Below are 19,304 nucleotides of genomic sequence, written 5' to 3'. Positions count from 1 at the left end.
GTTTTTAAAAAATTACTTCACAGAGTCAGTGAAAGACAATACAAAAAAGTGTGTCTAGTTTTTTAAAAAGTTCTTTGTTAGTGTAGACTGAAAACAAATCTGGAATGTACATCTATCTGTCTTATTCACCACGGTTTTCCTACAATGTTTTGCACGTAATAGGCACTTAATAGATATTAATGAATTTTTAGGTTATGCATTTCTAGAATGGTGTATTTCTGTTACAGCCAGCACATACTGCATTTTTAGTCAGAAAATAAGTCGAACATAAATTTATATTGGTACTTGTATCAGTAGCTAGAAGTAACTTGTTTCTTCAGGGCAGATTTGCAAATTTACCATGTTATAATTGTTTGTAATAACATTTTCTAATTATCCCATTGTATCATTTTATAGTTGTCCTTAAATACCATCCCAAAACATGAAGTAGCATCTTGCACTGCATAACTGCTTTGCAGTGTTCACAAATTTGCTTATATAGTATATACCGTTATATATGAACTGCCTGGGTTTATATTATATCTCAGTCCTACTACCTTTTACATATGTAATCTTGGAGAAAATTATCAATTTCAGTTTACTTATTTGTAAAATAGGAATAATAGTATCTACCACATAAAGTGTGAGAGTTGATAAAATTATACTTGGTACCTGGTAAGCATTCAGTACATTTAGCTTTTATTTTGATGGCGTTGCTCTTAAAGCTGGCTTCTTATTATCCAATTACTGAACATTTTGAAGTTTAGAAAAGGGAAAATACATATATATTGTATATGTTTGGGACTGATGAAAGAAAGGTTTGATTGTTTTTGTTTTTGGTGTCAGTAGTAAACAAGTAAAATGTTTATGCAACATCTTCATTGTTTTTATTTCCATTCTTTATTTTCTATGACCTTATCTCTGTTTTCTGTTTCAGGTCCCGACTTCACAGCTTTTGATAAGCAACCATTAGTGCTAAGTAAGTGGTTGGTTGTCTATTCTTTTATCAATCAACCCAGTCTTACTAGCCAACAAAAATTTGAATAGAATTCAAAGTCATTTTACCCTCTTTGCCTTTTAATCCACCACAGATTGATACTGTATGTAATATTGGTACTCTATGATGTAGAAATGTGTTTAGGACTACTTTACTGAAAATAATTTATTTACAAAAGTAAATGGTTAACCTTTTTCTTCTTAATTAACACCAAAGTGTTAATGAAGTTCAAGTGTTAATAAATGCAGTCATAGACCATAGCAAAGGACTTGTACATAGTTTTGTCTATTAGGGGATTATGTATTTATTTGCTGCCTTTTTTGCTGTGGGAAGTAACTCATCCTCACTGATGTGATCCTTTGACATTATCTTTTACTTTTGAACCTATTGCTTTGGTTGTTTTCCTCGCCAAATTTGTTTTGCCTTTCTGATAAATTTACCTTATAACACTGAGGTATAGTATACATTTTCAAAGTATGTGAAATGATATCTTGATATATATATTTGTCTCAGGCTCGGGATATCAAAAAAATCCTCAGGAATGGGTTGAACAAATCACAAGAATAAGGACTAGGATGCAAAGTAAGTTGATAAATCTACCTGTTATTGAAGAAATTTTAAAATTACTACCTGTTATTGAAGTAATTTTAAGTTTATTTGCCGTTTCTTTGACTATTTAACATATAAAACTGTTTAGTTCATCAGATAAGCATTTGGGTTGCTTGTGATCTCATTAATAAAGGACATTTATGATTGCTAGTTTAGTTATTTCCATCTACTTGGAGTGGCAGGAGATGGACTGGGTGTAGAATGTAGAATCATGGTGTGAGAAAACCAGTGGATGATAGGTCTGTACTTGACAAATTGTCAGTTCTGTCTAGCAGCAGTACAATCTGCACATGAAAATGAAATTCTAATCTTTTGATAGTACCTGTTTTTATTTTTAACAGTTGTTTACCGTTATATAAATAACCACTTAGAGCAGCTTTGCATACCCATTATTTTAAGTTATAAATGCTGAAATGCTCAAATTGTATTTTCATGTTTGGGTTTAGGATGGATTAAATGTCATAGAATTTAAGAAATATTTAAGAAATAAGTAGGTGCGATAAAACATACTTTGAATTCAGTGTCTATCATAATTTCTATAGCAGTGTGTCCACATTAAACCTTGACTGTATAAAAAAATCCATGCCATGCCTTAAGTGACCTTTAACCTCTATCCCTTCCTTATTCCTGTAGCCGCAGTAGGTCTTGAGGTCATCAGGTGTCCCTTACTTGTATTTAGATAATATAAAAATCCCCATCATATAGCTCTTGCTCACAAAATAACTAACTGTAATTGGACAAGATAACCTCTGTGGCTTTGTTTTTCTATCAGTAAAGTAGTAATGGTTGCAATTCATTTTTTCCCCAGCAGTGAAGTATTACCGTACACGTAAGTGAGTTCTTCAGCTGTCTAAAACTGAAATAACTTTTTGCCCTCGCCTTATTGTTGGCTGTTATTTTTTTTTGGCCATGCTTCGCAGCTTGTGGGATCTTAGTTCCCCAACCAGGGATCGAACCAGGGCCCTCAGCAGTGAGCGCGCAGAGTCCTAAACACTGGACCGCCAGGGAATTCCCTGGCTGTCATTTCTTATTGCTGTATATACTTGCTATTAGAAGACCATTTCCTCTTAAAATTTGTTCTTCTTGACCTATTATAGTTAGGAAAACAAATATTAATTCAGCTTTTTAAGATTATGGTTATAGCCAATATCAAAAATTAAAACATTCTGAAGATCTAAGAATTACTCTTGGAAGCAAAACTGCACGAGTTTAAGTGTATATACTATGAAAAGCTCAGAGTTTTATGATGTTATTAGTTCTTAACTATATATTCTGGGTAACTAATAGCAGATAAATTACTTCCAGAAAAGTGAAGTGTAGTACATATTGTTGTCAAAAAATGTTTGCATTGTCCTCTGTTAAGACACTGTACAAATGCAATGCAGAAGGGAAAATAATTATATTGAAGGTCTAGCTGGAATGTAGAAATAGATCTTTATGGTTGCTAAATTGATAGCTCATTTATAGTATTTTCTCTGTATTCCTATTTTGTCTTAAGTTTGTATATTTGTTATGGCTTAAATAGTTGTATACTGGTTGATAGACATCTACCATATATACAGAACTTCCAGAGTTAAAGAGAAACGATATAGCAGAAATTTGCACATTCGGGTGCTGGTAACAAAATTTTTTAGATTTTTGACCACAGAAGGACTTTAAGATAAGATAAAAGAATTTTCAATCAGAGTAGATGATTGCAGGAAGAAAGAATTTTCAGTCAGAGTAGAAGATTGCAGTGATTTCCAAACAGCCTTATAGATTTCTCTTCAATCTAACATCATTTGAAAAAAACTTTTCCTTGGCATTCCAAGTTTCATATCTTATTGTCTTAACTATACACTTCTGCCTGCTTCAGTGAGGAAAAAAAAATTCATTTTTAGATTTAGGTGTTCAAGAACCTGGATTTCAGATCATTATCACCCTATGTTAGTACCAGTTCTCTGGATAGACAGGTCCCAGTTCAGGTTTCTGCCTGTATCCAGATCTTTGGGGAAAGATAGAACCACTGTCTATACTTTTGCTGTGTCCCAGATGATAAAACAGTGAGGCCTCTGAGTCTGTGCTTCATTAATATACATGCTTTGGAACCTGTCTCTAAAAGTGGTGTAGAGAAAAGAGGAGAGTTTGGAGTTAGAGCTATTGGGTTCCAGTCCCAGATCTTCTACTTACTAATTGAGTCATCTTGGTAAAGTCTCTTAAACTTCGTGAACCTCAATTTTCTTAACTTTAAAGTTGGGACAATAGTGCCTATAACTAGGTTATTCTAATGAGCTTATTATATATGTGAACACAATTTTTTAAGTCTAAATGTACCACATAAATAATTAATGCTTATTTATTGTTAACAATATATTGTGTAATAATCAGTAGTAATAACTATGAAAGATTCATGCCCTCTGCTTTTGACTTTATAGAGTGATTGATTGTTACCATACTCTTTATACTAGAAAAACTCTGAGCTTTATCTTTTTAAAAAGATCTTTTTTAACGGAATTTTTATTACTGTCTCTAAAAATATTTTTAATGAGGATAAAATTTACCTTTTAGACAGTGTGTTGCCTCAGCAGTATATATACCCTACTAAGTTTGAGTTCTTCAAATTATATAAATGTTTCATATGGTATATAATAACTGTTACTTATCTATTCTATATCATTAAAATCATCATAGAAGAGCACTTAACATTTTTATGTATTGTCTCATTTGATCTTTGCAACCATGGATTAAAGTATTCAAGATAAACATTATCAAAAAAAAAACACAAAAGATAAACATTATCTTGATGGATTTATTTTCTAAATTGTTTCACATACTCTTTAACTGTAGGTTAAACTATTGAAGTATGATTGACATACATTCATTTTGGTTTTTAAAATATTTTGTTAAAGTATAGTTGATTTACAATGTTGTGTTAATTTCTGCTGTATGGCAAAGCGATTCAGTTATTCATATATATATTACTTTTCATATTCTTTTCCATTATGGGTTGTCACAGCATATTGAATATAGTTCCCTGTACTATACAATAGGACCTTGTTGTTTATCCATCCTATATATAATAGTTTGCATCTGCTAATCCCAAACTCCCAGTCCATTCCTCCCCTACCCCCACCTTCTTGGCAACCACAAGTGTGTTCTCTGTGTCTGTGAGTCTGTTTCTGTTTCATAGATATGTTCATTTATGTCATATTTTGGAATCCACATATGAGTGATGTCATATGGTGTTTGTCTTTCTCTGACTTACTTCGCTTAGTATGATAATCTCTAGGTCCATCTGTTTGCTGCAAATGGCATTATTTCATCCTCTTTTACGGTTAATATTCCATTGATTATATATATACCACATCTTCTTTATCAATTTATCTGTGATTGACATGCATTTAATGTATACAACTTACGTATTTACTGTATACAACTTGATGAGTTTGGAGATAAGTATATACCTGTGAAACCATCACCATAGTCTATGCCGTGAACATACCCATCACCTCCAAAAGTTTTCTCCCACCCTCTTTATTTATTATTATGTGTGTGATAAGAACACTTAAGATCTACCCTTGTAGCAAATTTTTAATATATAGGACAATAAATATAGGTACTATGCTCTACAGATTTCTAGGATTTTTTCATCTCATTTAACTGAAACTGTGTACCCTTTGACTGATATCTCCTGATTTCCCCCTCCCCCAGGCCCTGGAAACCACCTGTTTCTATGACTTTGACTAGGTTCCTCACATAAATGATATTATGAAGCATTTGCATATCTGTATCTGACTTATTTCATTAGGATAATGTTCTCCATGTTGTCCAGAGTGGCAAGATTTCCTTCTTTTTTAAAGCTGAATAATAATTCCATTGTGTGTGTATGTGTGTGTATACATGTATATGTATAAATACATCACATTTTCTTTATCCATTAATTTGTCAATGGACATTTAGTTTGCTTCCCTGTTTCGGCTATTGTGAATATTACTGCAATGAACATGGGTGTGCAGATATCTCTCCAAGGTCGTAATTTCTGTTCCTTTGGATATATATCCAAAAGTGGGATTGCCGGATCATATGGTAGTCCATTTTTAACCTTTTGGGGAACCTCCATAATTCTTTTCCATAGTGACTGCACCAATTTATATTCCCACCAACAGTGTACAGGGATTCCCTTTCCTCCACATCCTCTCCACACACCTTGCACTTTTGTTTTTTCGATAATAGCCACAATACATTTGATAATGTGAGGTGGTTTCTCATTGTGATTTTGATCACATAAGTCATGTGCTTTTTAAGTTTGATGTAATCCCATGGTCTATTTTTACTTTTGTTGTCCATGCTTTTGTTGTTATATCCAAGAAATCATTGTCAAGGCCAACTTCAAGAAGCTTTTTCCCCATGTTTCTTCTGGGGGTTTTATTGTTTCAATTCCTAATTTAAGTCTTTCATCCATTTTGAGTCGATTTTTGTGTATGGTATAAGGGTCCAATTTCATTCTTTGTATGTGGATATCCAGTTTCCCCAGTACCATTTACTGAAGAGACTATCCTTTTGCTATTGTGTAGTCTTGACACCCTTGTTGAGGATCAGTTGACCATATCTTCATGGGTTTATTTCTGACTTTCTATTCTCCTCCATTGGTCTATATGTCTGTATTTATGGCAGTATCATAATGTTTTGATTATTCTAGCTTTGTGATATATTTTGAAATCAGAAAGTGTGATGCCTCCAGTTTTGTTCTTCTTACTCAAAGTTGTTTTGGCCTTTCAAATTTGGGGTCTTTTGTGGTTCCATATGAATTTTAGGATTGTTTTCTGTTTCTGTAAAAAATGCCATTGGAATTTTGATACCGATTGCACTGAACCTGTAGATTGCTTTTGGTAGTATGGACATTTTAAGAATATTAATTCTCCATTCCATGACCATGGGATGTCTTTCCATTTACTTATGTCTGCTTTAATTCCTTTCATCAGTGTTTTAGAGGTTTCAGTGTATAATGCTTTTACCTCCTTGGTTACTCTTATTCCTAAATATTTTATTCTTCTGATGCTATTGTAAATGGGAGTTTTTCTTAATTTTGTTTTCTTAATTTTATGTTCTTATGAGTTATATGAATGTTACATATGTTTCATAATAACTGTTATTTAGCTATTCTCCATTATTAATATCATCATGCACTTCACAGCATTTTCATATATTATATCATTTGATCTTTGCAACCATGGAATGAGGTATTTAAGATAAACATTATCTGATGGAAATTTTTTTTTTTTTAGTAAGACAGTTTTAACTTTGGTTACCTAACTTTGAAGCTTCTAAATGATGCCATTTCCTAGACTAACCTAGTAATTGCAAAACAATATGCCTTTAGAGTTAAGGTTGATGTCATTTTGTTTCATTTGAGGTTTTTTGTCATATGACCAGAAATAAGGCTATTTCTGTAAAAATATATATAAAATAAATAAATTAGCAATGCTAATTTTATTCCTCCAGTTTAGTCCAGTGTTTCTCAAATGAAAACTGTTGATAAATACTAGGAAGATCACTTATACACATAAAGTTATAAAACTCCAGGCAAGTGCTAGATGACAGTATTGGTAATATAGATCATACAAATGAGTAACTCAGCCTCTTCGCTTCCTGAACCCTGTCGTTCCATTTCCTCTCTCTTAGATGTCTATGCCAAGGAGGACGGAGAGGAAAAGGAAAGAGCTTTTCATTTGTTTTCTAAAGTATGATGGAAATAGAGATTTGATGGAGTTGTGGGAAAATTATTTTTGAAATCTGTTGTTTAACCACAAAGCTAAAACAATTACTTGTCTATTACCAGAAATGGTGAAAAGTTTTTCAGTGTAATTTCTAAAATATTACTGATATTTGAAATGGTCAGAAGCACCAGAGGACGTATTTGAATCCGATTGAGGTAGAAATTAGTGAAGATTAAGATTGAGTTTTACCTTAAAACCCCTTATCCAGAGAGCTCAGTAATCCATAATCATATTTTGTCCTTCTTTCCCTCTTTACAGCATCATCACCAGGCAAGTGTTTGATATATGGCAATTTTTCAGATGGTATTGTTTGTTTCCTTTTATTATAGTTGTGCTTATTTTCTTTGTCCTCTTAACTTTGTCCCAGAAGTTTCACCACTCCCATTAAATAATTTGGGTCAAGTTCTTCAAGGCTTTCTCACAAAACTAATGTGTTAAGAGTATGCTTTGTACTCGAGCATTACATTAATTATGAAAGAAATCAATCTTGTATCTCAAGCAGCTGTCAATCTAATAGACACTTGAATCTTCTGCTTTTTCTTCTGTTTCTGACAGATCTCTGCCTTATTTTCTCTTGGTGAAATTTGTATTCTCTTTTTCTGTTGGAAATACTGAAATTATGAAACATAAATTGATAGTCTTTATTACTTCTATCATTAGATGACGGTGTTCAGAAATCAGTGATTGGAAACCAATCTCCATCAGCCTCCAGCCAACGTAAGTTTGTCTATTCAGCTTTCATTAAACGAGTCTCTAAAATTGGTGAACATAATGATTTTTTAATTTTTTTGACACCAAAGAACTTCATGCTATTTGAAGAATTATATTTTAAGTACTTCAAAATAAAAAGTATATATTTTACCAGCAGTAAAAGTCTTTAAGGACAAACTCTGTGAAAAAACATCTGGCTTTCCCCTTTACTTTATTATCCATAAGACCAAAAGTGAAAGTTAACAAGTAAAGCAACTAATACTGTTAACCAAGTGAACCTTGTTGTCAAAAGAAAGATGCACATAGCATGACATAATGGGAATACCATAGTTTTTTAGAGTTCACAGACCTGAATTTGAATTAGTTTGGACCACTTACCTTCTGTATAGCCTTGGAGCAAGTTTCTTTAGTTCTCTAAGCCTTTTTATTATCTTGAAAGAGTACTAAGAAAGTAACAGTGATTCTCAGATTCTTTGGTCTCAATACCACTTTCCACTAGCAAAATTAATAAGAACCCCAGAGACCTTTTTTAAAAAGAGACTTAAAAAAATATATATGAGTTATACCTGTCCATATTTACCTAGAGATTAAAATTGTAAAAAAAAAATTTAATGTTTGTTAGTTATTTTTAAATAATTTAGTAAGGAGAGTGGTAGATTGCTTTGTATTTTCTCTGATCTCTAATGCCTGGCTTAATAAAATGGAGCTGGAGTTTCATTCTGCTTCTGTATTCAAACTGTTACAATATATTGGCGATTTTGGGTTTTTTTTAATTTATTTATTAATTTATTTTTGGCTGCATTGGGTCTTCTTTGCTGCGCACAGGCTTTCTCTAGTTGCGGTGAGCGGGAGCTACTCTTCATTGCAGTGCACAGGCTTCTCATTGCGGTGGCTTCTCTTTGTTGCAGAGAACGGGCTCTGGGTGCACAGGCTTCAGTAGTTGTGGCTCACGGGCTCTAGAGCGCAGGCTTAGTAGTTGTGGCGCACGGGCTTAATTGCTCCGTGGCGTGTGGGATCTTCCCAGACCAGGGATTGAACCCGCGTCCCCTGCATTGGCAGGCGGATTCTTAACCGCTGAGCCACCAGGGAAGTCCCAGTCAGTTGTTTTCTTGAAAACAACAGGCTCACATTGTTTGTTTTCCAGAAAAAGTGTCCCAAATATGAAAGTCTGACTAACCAGTTTGTCACTTGTCTTTTCAAGTAAAAATTCTATGAAAAAAGCACTATTTCAGCTCACAACTCAGTTGCACAAAGTTCTTTTCTTTGAGACAGCCATATACTGTTCTATGTAGCAGAAGTGCTTTATATATATGTCCCATTTCTTCACATAGAATGTTAAGATTTCTACTCAAGGTTGAGTTCTAATAAGATAAATTCTTTTAAATGCTTCATGAAGGATGTCCTTAAGTGAAACTGATAACCTGGAATACATGGCCATGAAGAATACAAAGACAGTCCTAGTTTGGTGCTACTGCCCTGTGATTCATCTAAAGCATCAGTTATTTTTCCTACCATGGCTTTTTACACCATCAGTGCAGATGTCAATATGGTGGAAAAAGGCAAATAAGATCTTAGTGTCGGGAGAATAGTTTTAACCTCAAGGACCCCCTTGAAGAGATCTTGAGATACCCCACCAGTCACACTTTGAGAACTGTTGCTCTAGAGGGTCCATGGTACAATTATTAGTCTAAAGCAGTCAATAAATAGGAAGTGTAAAAATACTGTTGCTGTCATATTAAATTATTAAATGATGTGGTATATGAGAAAGTGCTTAAACTGAAAAGCACTAGGTAAATGTAAATTCATATCATCATTGCCAGTAATAATTAGGAATGAATTGCAAACTAAGTTTTACCAGTGTTAACTTGCATACAGCAAAAGAGAGGCATCAGTGCAATTAAAGGGACAGCTAGCTATTATATGGAAGATTTCACTTATAATGCATCCTTTTCTTTATTCCTTTATATACATAAACATTCCACCTTGGATAATAATCCATGTTAGTTTCTAAATTTAAAACTATTTTGTAAAGTGTCTTTTAATATTGTTTACCTCCCAAATATTAGCAGTAGTAATAATAGTTTTGCTTTATAAATTGTATTCTTTCTGACTTGCACATGCCATTACATATACTTAAATTCTACTTTTTCCTCTAAGTCTCTTTATCATTTTGACATTGAAGAGACATGTGCATACTCATACAAGTAACTTAAAACACATGTGCTAAATTATTTCTTTAAGAAAGTAAATTATCAGCTCCCTTCTTTAAATTCCTTCCTCTCTCATCTAATGTTTATAAAGATTAATATTGGCTTTAAAAGTCACTTGCTCTTGAATCTAAGAAAATAATATTTGTGTCTATCATTTCTTTTTTTCCTGAGCAGAAGTGACTGGACAACCCCAAAGTGCATCTTTTGTCAAGGTGAAGTGGTGGTGGCCCCTTGTTCTGATAGCTGCTCTTCTCATTGGGTGTTTTTTGTACACTCGTACTCCTGAAGCAGAAACCACTGCTGTTCAAGAGTTCCAGAACCAGATGAAACAACTTATGAATAAGTACCAAGGTCAAGATGAGAAGCTGTGGAAAAGGAGCCTAACATTCCTGGAAAAACATCTTAATAGCTCCCACCCTCGGCCTCAGCCTGCTATCTTGCTGCTCACTGCTGCCCGAGATGCTGAAGAAGCACTCAAGTGTCTGAGTGAACAAATTGCCGATGCCTATTCTTCCTTCCAAAGTGTTCCTGCAATCCGGATTGATGGGACGGGCAAAGCAACTCAAGACAGTGATCTTGTCAAACAAGAGGTAGATGAGGAACTGAGCAACGGATTCCGAAATGGCCAGAATGCAGCTGTGGTCCACCGCTTTGAGTCACTGCCTGCAGGCTCTACTTTGATCTTCTATAAGTATTGTGATCATGAAAATGCAGCCTTCAAAGATGTAGCCTTAGTCCTAACTGTCTTGTTAGAGGAGGAGACACTTGGAACCAGTCTAGGCCTAAAGGAAATTGAAGAAAAAGTGAGGGATTTCCTCAAACTCAAGTTCACCAACTCTGATACACCCAACTCCTACAAACATATGGACCCAGACAAATTGAGTGGGCTCTGGAGCCGTATTTCTCACTTAGTCCTGCCAGTACAACCTGAAAATGACCTGAAAAGGGGCATCTGCTTATAAGAGGAGACAGAAGAGAAAATCATGTCTCAAGTTCTGAGAATTTTTCAAACTTTCTAACCATAGACAGGATCCAGAGCTCTTTTTGAAAGAACTGGTTTCTTTTTAAAGGAGGTTAAGTTCTTAAGTAAACGTGGAATATCTAAATCGTTTATTCAACCTAATTATCTGTTTTTTGAGAGAATTGTTTCCTTGTTTCCATTGAGATCTGTGTTAATGATATCTGAGGACTGTAAATTATATGCAGTCCCATAGAGGATCTGCTTAGATTCTGGGTTGAATCATTATTGCTATGGTATGACCAGTGGGAGGGATTAGGCTCCTTCCTATGAATCCACCCAATTTTTTAACTTAGATTTTTTTCACAGTTTGTCGAGTTACTAGTAAGACAGCTCCCTGAACATAACTGTGGGTTTTCCCTTTTGTCCTCTTCTACATCATTTAGATGTGAATTCCGTAGTCAGCTTCTGCTTATAGGAACAAAAATAATGAAAGACCATCCGAGTGTGTGTTTGGGATTTTTGGTTTTTGGTTTTTTCCTTTGATTTTGGAGAGCAAGGAGAAGGAGACATGGGAAAAGTTGTGGAACGGGGAGAGAAAGGGGGGAAAAAGTCTTCAAGGTGAAATGTTAAAATAAGCCACTGAGGGAATTCCCTGGCGGTCCAGTGGTTAGGACTCCACACTTTCAATGCCGAGGGCCCAGGTTTGATCCCTGGTCAGGGAACTAAGATCCTGCAAGCCGCCCCACGTGGCCAAAAAGAAAGCCACTGAGGCTTAGGGTTAGTCAAACATAGTTATATGAACTGCATTCTCAGTGAATTCTGTTGGGACTTGTTTCTCACATGTCCTTTTTTTTCCTTTAAGAAATTTTTATTCCTCCCAGAGATTTTGAAGCATGTATATGATGAGGTTTAGTATATTTGTTCACTTGGCTCTTAAGAATGGGTAAGTTCAGAGCCATTTATTTTGGTCATATCCTGAAAGTTTTGTTAAGAAATACAATTTCAGGAATTGGTAAACCATTTGTTAACCAGCTCTCCTGGGCTGTTGAAGAAGGATTTGATTTTCTGCATGTCTACTTGTTGCATTCTGAGTCCTTTAATGACACTCTTGTAACAAGAATAAAGATTTACAATGCACGTGATAAATTCTACTAAGAGTGCCTCAGGCGAAAAAGAAAGTGAAGTTTACCATATATGAAGAATGTTAAAATGTACTACTGTACATTACTGTACTACTATAGAATTTCAGTTTTAACATAGCATCACTAACAGCTTTCTCATCCGTCAACTGCTTTGGTTTTCTTAGAAGCTTAAAATTCTGGATCCACTTTATTTTTTTATTGTCTACAAACCTTTAAATGAAAATATTGTTTTTAGAATACTAGAGCCTGTCAATGGCTTCATCATTTACCTTTTAAGGATCCCATGACTGGTGGTAGAGTACAGTCTCGTTTCTTCCCACTAGGACTACCAGTATTCATAAATTTATACCCCTTATTGTAATTTGTTCCTGACTGTCAGAAGTCAAATATTCTGATTTATAGAGGATTCTAAAACAAGAGTTTTTGAAAAGACTTATTTTATACCTATATATATTATATGGAGAAACATGTTTTTTTTAAATGTTTCATTGACCAAAATAATTTTAAAGTAATTAATATTACTTATATCAGGAAAAATAATTGTAGCAGCTGATCTGTAAATGACTTTAAAAGCTATTTTAGTAATTTAAATAAATTTACTTTCTTGGTTTGTACTCTTGTGTGTCATAAACTTAATGATTCATATACCTTTAAAAGAAATTATTCCTAGAGTTTTCTTTACACTTGAACAATTTTAGTGACTTCTGCTAGGAGAAACAAAGGCCAAACAAAGAATTGCAGCCACTCACAAGTACACTGGTAGGAAATATAATCCGTGTGATTTTCTGTTTCATCCAGGGATTTTGAATTATCACTAAAATGGAATTAGTTTAGGTATTCCCCAGTTGGCAAAAGAATCCACACCATGTTTCTCAAATTTTTCATTCTCACCTCTCTGAAGAACCTTTTTAGATTTTTGTTTTCTAATCATCTACTCCCATGAAATTTTAATACTGCATATATACTCTATATCTGTTTATGGACTGCATATTTTTATGCTTTATATACCTGAAGAATAAGATTTTTTTGCCCCCATTGAAAGTGCATGCTCACGGACATCTGTATTTTATATCATTGGTGTTTAAAACATTTTGTTTTGTTCATGTTACCATAATCCGTTTGGAGGGGAAAATTTAATAAATCATCGGCTTGAAAATAGGAACTTGGGCCTCTAGGAATTAGGCACATTGTGACTTTGAGTGACAACATTGGCCCAGGGAAAACCACAGTGCAAAACTGACCTTACAAATTTCTAAAAACTTAATCTGCTTCCGTTCTTTTAATGACTTACTTATATTACTCTTAAGGAGGTTTTCTAAACCTCCAGTCCTCAATGATAGGAAATAAACCTGACTTTCATTCTACGAAGAGAAGTGAAACTTAGAAAAGGTTTGCATAATTAATACCTACACTAAAGATATAAAGCCCAATTTGCCTGTGACATTAGGTCTTCTGAAAGCAGCCTTTGTGTTGTCAATATGAGGAAGCATTTCTCATTGATTGCAAAAAAAAACAGTGGACTATTCTTCTACATTGTCCTTATCAAGGCCACAGAGTCAAATCTTATGGTATGAAGATTCTACTGGCATTAGCCACCTGGGATGAAGGTGTGAGTCCTGGGTCTGGGAAACCAAACTAAGTCTTCCATTGACGGCCATTGACTTGGAAAAAGAGGAAAGTCCTGCCTTAAACCTATCTTTGGCCTGGATTCAGAGAAGTCCTGGTGGGCTTGCAGGTTCTTCTGGATGGTAGGGGAAATATAGCCCATCACCTGAGTATGAACAGGGAGAAACCTCTTGCAATTTACAAATTAAAATCTTGTCTTTTGCACACTCTTGGACTCCTCTGGAATATTTTTCATATCTTGCCTTCTCCCTTTTCCCAGCCTCACGCTCTGCTAATTCTTACTTGTTCTGAATGCTTTATTTTTTTTCAGACAGAACTTTACTGAACCTAACCTAATTCCCTACCCTGAAATACTGGTGCAGGTGCCTCTTCTTTACACGCTTGTTCATCCTGTATTACCCCTGTCACAGCACTTAGCACACTCCCACAACCATATGCCTCTTTTTAAAAAAAATTTTATTAGTATAGTTGATTTACAGTGTTGTGTTAATTTCTGCTGTACAGCAAAGTGATTCAGTTATACATATATATATTCTTTTTCATGTTATTTTCCATTTTGGTTTATTACAAGCTATTAAATATAGTTCCCTGTGCTGTACAGTAAGGCCTTGTTGTTTATCCATCCTACATAAAATAGTTTGCATCTGCTAATCCCAAACTCCCACTCCATCCCTCCCCTCCCCCCCCAACCTTGGCAACCACAAGTCTGTTCTCTTTGTATGTTTCTGTTTCATAGATAGGTTCATTTGTGTCACATTTTAGATTCCACATATAAGTGATACCATATGATATTTGTATTTCTGACTTCACTTAGTATGATAATCCTAGGTCCATCCATGTTGCTACAAATGACATTATTTCGTTCTTTTTTATGGCTGAGTAATATTCCACTGTAAATAGTGCTACTATGAACATAGGGGTGCATGTGTCTTTTCAAACTAGAGTTTTGTCTGAGTATATGCCCAGGAGTGGGATTGCTGGATCACCATATGCCTCTTGAGAGCAGGAGAGTGTGATCAATCTACGTACAGTGGTAATCACATAAAGTGCTCAAATATTTGTTAAATAAAAATTGCAAGCCCTGTGTGGTTAGCAAAAATAGGTAAGTCGCATCTTTCTCAGTGTTTTGCTTTTTTTCTGTTATTACTGAGCCTTTTTTTCCTAAATCTTTTTTATATAAACTATTTCAACCTGGATTCAGTAGGGCTATGAATAATTTCAGGAAAGAGGAAGGGGACCAGTCTCAGAAGGGAAACCTGGCCCTTTTCTGATGGAAGCAAGGATCATTAGTGAGAGGTCCCCTAGGGGAAGGTGAATGTTAAGAAAGAAAACTGGGAGGCCTTAAGGTCTTTCCACAGTAAGATTAGGAATTTGTGTTTTCTTAAAAGAGCTAGGAAGTTTCCTTACATCTTTTCATGTTGCCTAAGAGGGTAATTATAGTCCAGATAAGAGATGGCTATGGATGTGGAGAGAAGATGGATAAGAAAAATATTCGAGACATAGAAATGACAAGGTCTGGTAATCGAATGTAATGTTATAGAGAAAATACCTCAGAGAGGACTCTTCAAAGCGCTGTACTACTAAAAATACCTCCTCAATCTATTTAGCTCATCTATCTTCTCTCCCCAAATACTAAGCACACAGTGGTAAAATAAATTCTTATCTCTGAATGTCTTTCTGTTGACTTTTAGCAGTTTGAAGTAGAGACTCACATATTTAGTCAGGAATTATTTGATTGTAAATAAAAACCCTGTCTAATCAGCAAAAGAGGAAAGGAAGGGTGAGGTGGGTATTGTAAGAATATACATCTGAGACTCCAAGACAGGAAAGTATGGGAACTGTGAGGACTGCTCTGGACGGAGACCTCACAGCCATTCCCTCTGCCTCTCTACTTCTGGCTTGCTATGCCTCAGCAACTTCCCCTTGTGTCTTTTTTTTTTTTTTTTTTTTTTTGGTTGCGTTGGGTCTTCATTGCTGCGAGCAGGTTTTCTCTAGTCGCGGCGAGCGGGGCTACTCTTTGTTGCGGTGCGTGGGCTTCTCATTGCTGTGGCTTCTCTTGTTGCGGAGCACAGGCTCTAGGCGCGTGGGCTTCAGTAGTTGTGGCACGCGGGCTCTAGAGCGCAGGCTCAGTAGTTGTGGTGCACGGGCTTAGTTGCTCCGTGACACGTAGGATCTTCCCAGACGAGGGCTCAAACCCATGTCCCCTGCATTGGCAGGCAGATTCTTAACCACTGCATCACCAGGGAAGTCCCTTGCTTCTGTTTTATGTCCTGGTTTTTTGGCCACAAGGCATTGGAATCCTAGCTCCCCAGCCAGGGATCGGAACCGCACCTCCTGCTTTGGAAGGCGAAGTCCTAACCACTGGACCACCAGGGAAATCCCTTTCTTCCCACTTTTAGAGAGCACCATTCTTAGGCTAAACTCAAGAAGAGAAACTGCTCTGTTCTATATAGCCCATAAGAGAATATCTACTCATAGTAGTTATGTGCATTTTTTGATGAGCAATTTTTTTAATCTACTCTCAATTTCGTAGTTTAAATGGACTTTCTCCTACTTTGTATACCATGAAGATGGAAAAGATCTATATCGAGACCTTTGAATATGTATTAAGTTGTCCCTCACCATTTTTACATAGTGGTAAGAATAGATGTTTTAAACACAGACAGCCTGGGTTCAAATCTCTGCTTCACCACTTTTTACTTGGGTATTCTTGGGTGTCATTTTATCTTTGTGCTTCAGTTTCCTGTCTATAATGTTGGGATAATATTACCACCTCACAGGATTATTGTGAGAATTAAATCAGTTAATACATGTAAAGAAGTTGAAACAGTGTTTGGGGCATTAATAAGCACTCAATAGTAACAAAAACTAGAAAATGGTGAGGGACAACTTAATACATATTCAAAGGTCTCGATATAGATCTTTTCCATCTTCATGGTATACAAAGTAGGAGAAAGTCCATTTAAACTACGAAATTGAGAGTAGATTAAAAAAATTGCTCATCAAAAAATGCACATAACTACTATGAGTAGATATTCTCTTATGGGCTATATAGAACAGAGCAGTTTCTCTTCTTGAGTTTAGCCTAAGAATGGTGCTCTCTAAAAGTGGGAAGAAAGGGATTTCCCTGGTGGTCCAGTGGTTAGGACTTCGCCTTCCAAAGCAGGAGGTGCGGTTCCGATCCCTGGCTGGGGAGCTAGGATTCCAATGCCTTGTGGCCAAAAAACCAGGACATAAAACAGAAGCAAGGGACTTCCCTGGTGATGCAGTGGTTAAGAATCTGCCTGCCAATGCAGGGGACATGGGTTTGAGCCCTCGTCTGGGAAGATCCTACGTGTCACGGAGCAACTAAGCCCGTGCACCACAACTACTGAGCCTGCGCTCTAGAGCCCGCGTGCCACAACTACTGAAGCCCACGCGCCTAGAGCCTGTGCTCCGCAACAAGAGAAGCCACAGCAATGAGAAGCCCACGCACCGCAACAAAGAGTAGCCCCGCTCGCCGCGACTAGAGAAGTGGTGAAGCAGAGATTTGAACCCAGGCTGTCTGTGTTTAAAACATCTATTCTTACCACTATGTAGAGTCTCTAGAACCCCATATATGATGTTTCTCCCCAATCTATTCAGGCTCTATACAGGTTGGAGTATTTTTCCAACATTGTAGAATCTTTTCTTCAATTGAACTATAGTTGATTTACAATATTGTGTTCATTTCAGGTGTACAGTGAAGTGATTCAGATATATATAGATGTATAGGTATATATATATTCTTTTTCAGATTCTCTTCCACTATAAGTTATTACAAGATATTGAATATAGTTCCCTGTGCTTTACAGTTTTTTGTTCCTTGTTTTTTGTCTCTTTCATATATAATGGTGTATATCCCATACTCCTAATTTATCCCTCCTCCCCTCCTTTCCCCCTTGGTAACCCTAAGTTTGTCTTCTCTGTCTGTGAATCTGTTTCTGTTGTGTAAATAAGGTTTTAGATTATTTTTTAGATTCCACATATAAACGATATCACATGATATTTGTCTTTTTCTGTCTGACTTACTTCACTTAGTATGATAATCTCTAGGTCCATGCATGTTGCATGAAAGGATATTTCATACTTTTTTATGGCTAATCTCCTATTATTATATATAGGATATATATATACCTTATACTATATATATTATATATAGTATATTATATTACTATTATATATAGTATAGTATATATAATATTTACATTATATAAATATTGTATATATATAGGATAGGATATATATCCTATATATATATAGGATATATATATAATTATATATAGGATATATATATATAGTATATGTGTATATATACCACATCTTTTTTATCCATTCATCTGCTGATGGACGTTTGGGTTGTTTCCATGTCTTAGCTATTGTAAATAGTGCTGTTATGAACATTGGGGTGTATGTATCTTTTCAGATTAGAGTTTTTGTCTTTTCCGGATATATGCCCAGGAGTGGTGGGATTGCTGGATCATACTGTAGCTCTACTTTTAGGTTTTTAAGGAACCTCCATATTGTTCTTCATAGTGGCTGCACCAATTTACATTCCCACCAACAGTGTAGGAGGGTTCCCTTTTCTCCACACCCTCTCCAGCATTTATTATTTGTAGATTTTTGCTGATGGCCATTCTGACTGGTGTGAGGCGATACCTCATTGTAGTTTTGATTTGCATTTCTCTAATAATGAGTGATGTTGAGCATCTTTTCGTGCCTGTTGCCATCTGTATGTCTTCTTTGGAGAAATGTCTATTTAGGTCTTCTGATTTTTTGATTGGGTTGGTTTCTTGATATCGAGTTGTATGCCAACTTTGTAGGTTCTTATTTGTGATTTTCCTTTAAGCCATTTTCTTTCCTTCTCGCTCAGCTTTGTGGAATTCAATATTGCACACACCCAGGGTCTAAAGAATTTTGAGTGGAGTGAGACACACACCTGTTGACTCATATTTGCATACATTGACATCATGCTTTTGTAACTGGAGGCCTGCAGTGTTGACTCACAGTTTATCTTTTACGAAATACCTACACGTAGCCTAGGTGTTAGCTGTCCCTGTATACCATGGAGGCTTTGTTTTGCCTGCCCTCAGCCTTGAGGCAAAACAGCACTTCTTGGAATTCCTAAGGAAGAGTCCAGTTGCCTCAAAAGCATTGGTAATTTCACATAAACAGTTGGGAAAGGATGATAAGAGCACAGGCCCTACGATCCCAGCTCCAACGCTTTTCTCACTGAGTGACATTGGCAGATTACTTCTCTACGCCTCAATTTCCTCATCTCTAAAATGGGGGAAA

At 35.7% G+C, this 19,304-nt stretch overlaps 1 protein-coding gene across 9 annotated transcripts in view; it reads left to right on the top strand.

Moving 5' to 3' along the window:
* The window catches only part of TOR1AIP1 (torsin 1A interacting protein 1), a 52,152-nt gene extending 39,173 nt beyond the window's left edge, over positions 1–12,979 (top strand). For 4 of the 9 annotated variants that reach the window (XM_060132244.1, XM_060132270.1, XM_060132253.1 and 1 more), the window contains 6 exons: positions 917–958; positions 1,490–1,558; positions 2,394–2,414; positions 7,600–7,644; positions 8,002–8,058; positions 10,437–12,979. In XM_060132244.1, the coding sequence (XP_059988227.1) occupies positions 917–958; positions 1,490–1,558; positions 2,394–2,414; positions 7,600–7,644; positions 8,002–8,058; positions 10,437–11,224 (1,022 nt within the window). In that variant the 3' untranslated portion in view covers positions 11,225–12,979. The remainder of the gene's footprint in view (positions 1–916; positions 959–1,489; positions 1,559–2,393; positions 2,415–7,599; positions 7,645–8,001; positions 8,059–10,436) is intronic. The other 5 variants (XM_060132262.1, XM_060132302.1, XM_060132292.1 and 2 more) reach the window with 3 other exon arrangements.
* Positions 12,980–19,304: the final 6,325 nt, after the last annotated feature.

The sequence above is a fragment of the Lagenorhynchus albirostris genome, chromosome 2 (assembly GCF_949774975.1).
Source record: "Lagenorhynchus albirostris chromosome 2, mLagAlb1.1, whole genome shotgun sequence".
NCBI lineage: Eukaryota > Metazoa > Chordata > Mammalia > Artiodactyla > Delphinidae > Lagenorhynchus > Lagenorhynchus albirostris.
Note: the sequence above shows the minus strand (reverse complement) of the source record. Positions and strands in the feature narration are given on the sequence as shown.